Here is a 9713-nt window from a genome sequence, read left to right on the forward strand (position 1 = left end):
TTTTGTAGACCTGGTTGTGTTGTAAATTATTTATTGTCTCTTCAAAAGATTGTGACGTTTATAATTGAGCCGAGTACAGGAACAGAATCACAAACAGAAACCTCTGCTTTATACCATGTACCCTCACAAAATTAAAGAGGAGAAATAATAAAACCATTCATTGAGCAACTCACTTCATGCTTATTCAAAGTTCAAGGTATTTCTAAACGTTCTTGGGATTTTCAACATGCTTTCCTGAAAAGCATTTATTTAAATTACTAAATAGAAGGCAAAAAGCTAACAAAATAATTTCCTACAAAAGAAAATGTTTACAGTAAGAAATATGCCTAGATGCAACCACCAAACAAATTCTCACTTAGACATATGTACAGTTTATATACACAAATGAAAGTACAGGCTGCAGTCTGTGTTAAACCTTGGAATGTGTCTCAGTACTCTGTCGAATCCCTGCCGTCATCTTTTCAAAAGGCTCGTCTCTTCACAGGGAAAACATTTTAAAGAGAGAAGGGCAAAAATTCTACAAGTACAAAAAGAAGTGAGCACACATGCGTTCACAGCTGAGGCAGTTTATCCACCGGTGTGTCGAATTTGAAGTCGGGAGGAAAGAGATCGGCAGCACGGGGGTAAATGAGTCTGTATGACTGACGAATGGTTACGTCTGCCACTCCGGCGATGTCCCCAATTTCTGCAAAAGAGAACATTCATTTTCCATGCAATTTTTATACCTTACAATTTTACATGCTTGAATATTAATAAAAAAGTTTGCCAAACATTCGCATCCAGAATAAAAGTTTGTTTACATGATACATGTCTGTGTTCTGTGCATATTAATTTTGTATTTACACACACATACATGCATATATTTAAGAAAAATATAAAATTATTAAATGTTTATGTATAACTAATTATTGGTAAATATAATATTTCCTAAGTATATATACACATGTATGTTTATGTTTTTGTGTTTATCAATACAAAATGAAAATGCAGAGACATATGTAAACACAAACTTTTATTCTGGATGCGATTCATTGTTTGACAGCCTTAAAATATAAACATAGTTATTGAATACTGTTTCCCAGACCTCATACAATAACTCATACATGGCCCCAGTTTCTTACCCTTCTGTGTCTTCTTCTCAGCGGATGCTTGAGATGCCATATAAATAGCCGCGGCTGCCACAGAGATGGGACTGCGCCCTGGAACCAAGTCTAGTTCCACTGCCTTCCTGGCGATGTAGGTGGCCGCCATCTGCACCTGTTTGGGCAAACCCAAGTTGGAGCAGAACCGTGACATGAAGTCTCCGGTTGTAATGAGGTCCACACTTGTCTCTAGAGCCTTCAGGATCAGCTTGAAACAACGACCAATCTCTTTCTTGGAGATCCGAGAGACAGCGCAGATTTCTGGAGTGAAGGAAAATATTTAAATTGTTTAAAAGACATACATCAAGACATGTTAGAATGTCAAATTTAGAAAATTCACTAGTGAGCGTGATTTTGAAGTTCTAAAGGTAGATGCAAATGTAGCGTAGTTTAGTGCATCGGTCACCACAATGTTAGACGACTTTTGCATTTTTACCTTTAAATGTTCTAGGGACACCTTCCTGTCTGCATGCTATGTAGAGGCAAGCGGATGCTATTGCATCATTACTTCTGCCCTTCAGACTCTTCTGTTCGTATACTTGTTTAAACAAGTTGTTTGTTCGGTCCTAACGGATACAAAGAGAATATTTTCAACAGGTGCACATCACCAGAGAGGATGGGTTTTCATAATGAGAAAGGATGCGGGACACTCACTATGATGTTTCTGGGAAGGTTGATCCTGTCAGCCATGGTGGTGATTTCCTTAAAGGCATTCAGCATGGCTCGATCAGAGCTGCTCATGGTTCTACGATTCTGGTATTTGGAGTTTCCAAACTCATCAAAACTCGCTGCACCTGTTCCCTGAAAAATAATATGGAGAACATTCAAAAAACACAATGGTTTGGTTAAATAAGCGTGAATTTGGTAAAGCTCCTTACCTTGCTGATCATGGTGGTGAGGTCTCCTCCGTTGAGGAGAGGGTTCTGAGCATCACCAACACGAGAAGGGTCTTTAGTTGCCTTCTCATTGGAGAATGTTCTCCACTCTGACCCTACATCAATTACACGGTCACCTGAGAGAGAAAAGAAATAGATTAGGTTGCCAGCAATGAAAAACTTTGCCATGTTCCATTTCTGAGAATTAGTCTTTGGAACAGGTGGAAGTTCAGAGGGCATCATACCTACTACAAGGCCACACTCGGGACAGATCATGTCTCCTGCTCTGTAGTCCTCCACCAGCAGTGCATCCGGGTGATTTGGGCATTGCACCTTAGGTAGAGAGGAATCGCTACTGTAACAAAAAAATTCACAAGTAATACACATTAACTTTTGACTCTACGGTCATGGGTAAACAATTATTGTTTGTTTGTGAATTAGGGTCTATCAGCCTAACTTGGCATCCATCTAAGCATAAGGTGTAAATCTGTTAATATTCCATTCAGAGGACTTATTAAAAAAGTAAAAGGTTTTTCAACTTAAGACCAGTGTGTTTTTACAGATGTAAATTTGTGGGTACATTTTTATTGTACAGTATGAGAGTGTTAATGTTTATAAAGACTTTTAAAATTTAGTTTTCACAGAGTAGTGTGCCTTTCAAGTTTTATTATTTAATTATCTATTTGTAGTTTGTTTTGTTATTATTTACACAATTATGAGCACACTGAGTTTTAAAAAACGTGTTTGACACCCCTGACCTAAACTGTCACACTTCAGACATGCATTTTAGCCATTCGTGAGTTCTACCCTTTGTAAATTGACAAAACGAAAATACGTAATGTAGATGAAATGGTTTCATAACTTGCAAAAGGCATGTGGTGACATAAAACACTACCTCTGTTGTTTAAAACTGTTTAATTCAACCAACTACGAAATAAACGTTTTTATTAAACACTTAATCTGCATAATTTCTAAACATCCAAACAACGAAATCTAGGTCTATTATATAAATAAACAAACAAAGGTAAAAACTTTAAAGTGCCCATCTTGTTTTTGAGCTACGTACTGCTAGCATTGTTAGCTGTGATGCCTGACACAACCGAAACCAAACATCCCTCTGTAACTTACAACCAATATGAAACATTAACTCAGACGGTGTTTAAAGTACGTTACGTCCCTAAAAACAAATCTGACATTAGAATCACGACTGGCCGCTAGCAGAAAATGACACAATATCTATGTTATCTACGACAGCTGCCAGTCTGACAAACATCTCAGCCGCATCAAACTCTCACTAACTGCTTTAAAAAATAACGTTAAACGTCGGAGAAATTCAGAGGCCCTGAATGCCATACGGGTACGAATCAATATCTCACACACGCACACAAGTCAATATAAAGCAGCAGAAAAAACTAACCGGCTCGTCGACGCCATATTGTTACTATGCCTGTCGTCTACGGCAGTGCCTCTACTAGAGACAATGGACGCGCTCTACCCCTATTTATAGTTTTATAGGTCACGTGTGCAGGTTAGAGACGGAAAGCCGCAAGATCCAAACTTCATTCAAAACGACAATTTTTTGCGAAAGATTAATTCATGCTAAACACCAACAAACGAAGAGGCTACCTGCATTTCTTGTCATCAAATTACTTCAGATAAACATATTTATATTTCTTGTGTCATTTATCCGAAATATTTAATTGTGTTATCATATAAAAAATAAGCATAGCCCACCCATTGGAAAAATAGAACTGTTTCCTTGTGATAGTCAGTCAGAACTGAGTCAGAACTTCTGTATTTACTCAGAAACACAAAAAATATTTTTTTCTTTTTAAACTTAAAATGGCTCTTGAAGGAAAAAGCAGACTAATGCATTACAATAACTGGACGGAAACACTGGTATTTTTAGGCGGCAGTATTTTACTGAATGTAATCAAAATTACATGATTTTGTAATTACAAAAATACACGTGACTTCATTTTAAACTATTCATCACGTTTCTTTTTAATTACGTTGTTTATTGACAGGGCTTTTCAAGATCTAAGGTTCTTATTGAGAATGCACAATCCTTAAATGTGTGATTCATGAATAATTTATTATTCATTAATTGTTCTTAATGATTCAGATGTATGTGTCATACAAAGCCGAGCTGTTTAAGTGCTCTAAAACAAGGGTTGGGCCCTAGCATTACTCTCACGCAGAATTTCCGATGGGATCATTTGTTCCCTTTTAATTATACCCAAAGAGAAGCAAATGGGCTGAACAACAAGCCAAGAGGATGATTATGTTTCATATACTTGCCAACTGTTTTTATAAAACAGTATGCCTTTGTGATAAAAGGCACATTTTCAAAGACGTATGGAGATGTATTGATCATTGTGGGTTGAAGTGTGCTTCAGTAACACATTACAAAATCGTTATATTTTATCATTAGATTAAAAAATATAGCCTAGTATTAGATAAACTATACTCCAACAAAGTTTTGAAAGGAACAAGAAATGTCAAAAGTGGAGAAGATGAGAATTATGCTAATGACATCAAGGGAAGAGCAACATTTCCCTTAAAGACTAACTGAAACCTCAAGAAACCATCTTGGGTGGTTTTACCCACCAAGACATTTCCTCAAATTACCCTGTGCCAGCCAAACAATGCCCTTCTTTCAAAATGCTCTCTATGCATCTGGGTCCTAGTTTCCTAGTTGCGCACTCAAGTGTGTATTTTTTTAAGCAAGCAATTGTCATAATTATAATAAAACAAAATAATACTTAACAGACTCCACCTATAATTAGATTTATGTCATTTGTGTAAAAGGCGCGTCTTAAGTGGTTTTTAGTGACAGCTAGTTCATCTTTAACCTTTGGACACACGCTGTGTTCACAAGCGCTGCTGTTATATCATCCAATGAAATACGCAGTTGACGAGCGGAACAACTCCGTCACTGACGGCATAACGACAAGTCGGAGCAGGTCGGACAAAGCGTCGCATATTTCAAACCTCTCGCCGAGCACAAACTTTGTGGGTAGTACAGTTCATTGACGGACACTTATGGGGTTTCAATAAAGATACTGTGCTGAAAAGGTCGTTTATGCATTTGACCATGTTTTCTCCTCAAGGATAACTTTGTCGATAAATCCACCGTCTACAGCGGCAGCCCGTACTCTTCCATATGAGTGAAAAACGTTAGCAGAAGTAGTAAGTATCCTGTTTAACTATTGTCTGTTTTACTTATTTCCGTCATTTCCTTGAAATATATTCCCAGTGGTTAGTGCAGTGTGGGTTATGCGAGTTCAGTCTTTTTGTTTTGATTCAAGTAGGCTATACCTCATATGTGCATATCCTAGAATATTACTGGAATAAACGAAGCTAAATATGTTTTGTTTTACTCTCCATTTTAGCACAGCCTGACAAAACATATTTACAAAATTCTTAAACACTATAAATAGTTAACGCGGATAAATCTAATGATTAACAGCTGTCTTGTGTGTTTTCCTACTATTTCTCACGCACTGGTGGTAGAAACACAGCAGCTGTTAAAAACTAAACGATTTGAATGAACAAATAATGTATCACATGCCTCACGAACATGCGAGAGTTCTCATTGAAGCGGGATATAAACCGTGACATGCTCTCGCGATTGTTCTGTCCTTTCATGTTGTAACTTGAAACCACATGTGGTTTGCAAGCATTTGTCAAATTTTGCGCAGTCAGTAATGTCCACTCTGTGATGTGTCATGCAAATGTGTAAGTTTTTTGTATGCTTGGTGGATATTAAAGTATACATTTACAATTAGTCATTTGGCAGACTCTTTTATCCAAAGCGACTTTCAGAGAGTTCAGGGAGCAATAAAGCGATCAATTTACCTTCAGTTGAACACTTTATGCTTTGATGTTGGAATTGACATATCTAAATATGTGATGATGAGATAATGGATGAGTTTTGTTCAAACATGCACTGACTGCAGTCCTTTTTATTGTAGAGATGTTCAGTCTCACCGAAGTTGCCTCCCTTAATGATATCCAACCAACCTACCGTATTCTGAAACCATGGTGGGATGTATTCATGGATTATATTGGGATAGTAATGCTGATGGTAGCAATCTTTTCTGGGACCACGCAACTAACCAAAGACCAAGTGGCGTGTCTTCCCATTCTGGAGCAAAGGGGGAGATCGCAGAGCACAGGCCCTGGCATGAAGCTAACTCCTGAGACCTCCACTACAGTTGTCGGCACTTCACTCTCAACAACTAAAGATCTTCCTGACAGCGTTGCACATGAAATCCAAAGCACCCAACCTACTCTCTTAAAGGCGGCGAGTGAATCTACCGAACTCCAAGCCAGAGGACGTAAAACAAACCTCGATTATCAGCAGTATATTTTTGTCAACCAAATGTGCTACCATGTCGCCTTACCGTGGTATTCCAAATATTTTCCTTACCTTGCACTCATACACACCATAGTGCTGATGGTGAGCAGCAATTTTTGGTTCAAGTACCCCAAGACCAGCTCGAAGATCGAACACTTCGTTTCCATTTTGGGCCGGTGTTTTGAATCGCCATGGACAACGAAAGCTTTGTCTGAAACGGCTTGAGAGGATTCCGAGGAAAACAAGCAGAGGTTCACAGGTGGTTCGGTTTACCACAAACAAGTGTCCTCAGATGTGAAAGAGGACAGCAGTCAGTCTACTCCTTTGATCGAAAGTCCTACCGTGCATTTTCCAACAGAAAGGCTCATGGCGGAAGCCCCCAGCCTGACCATCTTGGACAAAAAAGACGGAGAACAGGCCAAGGCTCTTTTTGAGAAAGTGAGAAAATTTCGAGCTCACATAGAAGATAGTGACTTCATCTATAAACTCTACGTGGCTCAAACAATGATAAAAGCAGTTAAGGTTGTATTAATCTTGAGCTATACATCAACCTTTGCATCAAAGATCGAATTCCGCCATGTTTGTGAACCTAAAATCGAACAATTGACAGGTTATGATCAATTCTTCTGCACACACAACATGGCATTCATGTTGAAGAAACTCCTCTTCACTTTCATGGCTATGATATCTCTCTATGGACTGGTGTGTTTGTACACGCTGTACTGGCTATTCAGGAGGCCTCTTAAAGAGTACTCATTTGAGAAAGTCAGAGAGGAGAGTAGCTTTAGTGATATTCCTGACGTAAAAAATGACTTTGCATTTCTTCTCCATATGGTAGACCAATATGATCAGCTGTACTCCAAACGTTTCGGCGTATTTCTCTCGGAGGTGAGTGAAAACAGACTACGAGAAATTAGCCTGAACCACGAGTGGACGTATGAAAAATTGCGTCAGCACGTGACGTGCAATGCCCAAGATAAACCAGAGCTTCACCTCTTCATGCTGTCAGGCATTCCTAACGCTGTATTTGACCTCACTGACCTAGACGTCCTCAAATTAGAGCTCATTCCTGACGTCAGGATTACAGCCAAAGTTTCTCAAATGACTAATCTACAGGAACTGCATCTGTATCACTGCACTGCTAAAGTTGAACAGACCGCTATCAATTTCCTCCGAGACCATCTGCGATGTCTTCACGTGAAGTTTACCGACGTTGGAGAAATTCCGCCATGGATTTATCTGTTGAGGAACCTCAGGGAAATGAACTTATTTGGTAACTTAAACTCTGAACACAACAAGATGATTGGCTTGGAATCGCTTAGAGATCTGAGGAACCTCAAGACACTGTATCTCAAAAGCAACCTCAACAAAATACCCTCATATCTTACAGATCTGTCACCACATCTCATCAAACTGGTCATACATAACGATGGAACCAAGTTATTGGTACTAAACAGTCTCAAAAAGATGACAAGCCTGGTGGATCTGGAACTGCATAACTGTGAGTTGGAGAGGATCCCTCACGCCATCTTCAGCTTGACTAACTTGCAAGAACTGGATTTGAAAACAAACAACATCCGGACCATCGAAGAGGTCATTAGCTTTCAGCACTTGAGGAGATTGTCCTGCCTGAAGTTGTGGCACAACAAGATCATTGCTATTCCACCATCTATAGGCCTTGTAAAGAGTCTGGAGTCGCTGATTATGTGTCACAATAAATTGGAGAACCTTCCTCCATCTCTGTTTCATCTTCCCAAACTGAGACACATAGACCTCAGCCACAATTCAATCTCAAGCATACCAGCTGAGGTAGGACACCTTCAGAACCTTCAACATTTTGCCATCACAGGAAACAAGGTAGAGGTCCTTCCCACTCAACTGTTTAAATGTACCAAACTGAAAGTTTTAAGTGTGGGCAACAACAGCATCACGTCCGTCCCCGAATCGATCGGGCAGTTAGAACAGCTGTCACAGCTTGAGTTAAAAGGAAACTGTTTAGACTCCCTTCCAGTCCAGCTTGGCCAGTGCCGCCTTCTTCGCAAGAATCTTCTCTTAGTGGAGGATCATCTTTTTGACACACTGCCTCTTGAGGTAAAGGAAAGTATCAGTACAGACTGATTGAGACATTAACAAATGGGCCTCATTGGCAGGAAGCAAAACACTTGTGTGGCAAAATATAACAGGAACATTGCATAAAACAGGTTTGTGTTTGCTTAAGATTGCCTACTACAGACTAAAGTAAGTTGCTTTGTAAGTTTGCCTGTTCATCCATACTGTTTTTATGCACATTTATATTACCACATTTATTATGCAGTATTGATGCGTTTTTTTAGTTAGATTTTTTTTAGGCTGATTATTTGTTTATTACTTCTGAAATCGTATTTAAAAATATTGTTAACTCTTAGTTTAGTGTAGTAGTAGACTTCCAAACTGCTTTATTTGAAAGAACATGGGACTGTTATATCCCACTTGTTACTGTAAGCACATGATGCACATCAACTGAGTTTTATTAACCGAGTGACAATGATAAAAATGTTCCATGTTGAAAGTAAAAAAAATGTTGTTACAATATTGTATTATGATTTGTTGAATTTGCAGCACTTCTCAACATTTTATACAATTATAAAGACATGATCTGACATGAGGAGAGGCATGATGAATGTTTAACTTTGCTGTTTTGCAATATTGCATCACACTGTTGAGTGTGAAGATATGTTTTTCTTTTGTTGAGTCTTTGCTGTTTCCATTTGTACTTTGCTGATAAGAGACATATCAGGGACCGAGGCCTGGCAGAAGGGAGGATGAACACCCTGCACTTCTTTTGATTGGAACCACAGTGATATTTTAAAGCTGCCTGGGCTTTACTGGCCCTGCTGTATGTATCTTAGATGATGTCACATGCATGCCATAAAAACAGCCTTTGAAAGTCTGCTGTAATTATTAATGCCTTCATATTTTTTTAAATGTCATTAAATGTTGTGTGAACTAGGTGCTTATGTTACCGTGTTTTAAGAAGTAACAGATTACCCTTCAGTTTGACTGATATAAGATTCAATTTAATTGTTTGAATGTTGTTTTTCTGTATTGCTTTCAACTGGTGGGTCACAACACAAAAAAATGGGTCGCAGATCTGATTTGCTTGGCTCACAGATATGCAAATAATAATATGCAACTACATAATCCTAAAAGTGCAAGATTTCATATTTATTTAGTGTCATGTAATTAGCTTGTTGTCTAGCGTATGCAGTTCATAATAAAAATAAATTTGTATGTTCGAAAATAGTTTTGGTTCTTTTTTTATTGTAATTGTACAGTTTGGTTCCTAAAGTAAAA

General features: G+C 38.5%; 2 protein-coding genes across 2 annotated transcripts; one reads left to right on the forward strand and one right to left on the reverse strand.

Annotated features, from left to right (window-relative positions):
- Positions 1-14: 14 nt before the first annotated feature.
- Positions 15-3502, reverse strand: gtf2b (general transcription factor IIB). The gene is made up of 7 exons (XM_057327360.1): positions 3435-3502; positions 2263-2372; positions 2021-2154; positions 1797-1943; positions 1579-1708; positions 1122-1403; positions 15-685 (listed from the first exon to the last, which is right to left on the reverse strand). Exons 1-7 carry the CDS (start codon positions 3449-3451, stop codon positions 552-554), a joined length of 954 nt encoding a protein of 317 aa, XP_057183343.1. The 5' UTR covers positions 3452-3502; the 3' UTR covers positions 15-551.
- A 1461-nt stretch (positions 3503-4963) lies between these two features.
- lrrc8da (leucine rich repeat containing 8 VRAC subunit Da) lies at positions 4964-9652 on the forward strand. Its single transcript, XM_057327358.1, is given in 2 exon segments — positions 4964-5209; positions 5995-9652. A coding segment is annotated over 1 exon segment (2502 nt). The 5' UTR covers positions 4964-5209; positions 5995-5996; the 3' UTR covers positions 8499-9652.
- The last annotated feature ends 61 nt before the right edge of the window (positions 9653-9713 follow it).

This window comes from Triplophysa rosa, unplaced genomic scaffold, assembly GCF_024868665.1.
Source record: "Triplophysa rosa unplaced genomic scaffold, Trosa_1v2 scaffold221_ERROPOS574315, whole genome shotgun sequence".
NCBI classification, from domain to species: Eukaryota; Metazoa; Chordata; class Actinopteri; order Cypriniformes; family Nemacheilidae; genus Triplophysa; species Triplophysa rosa.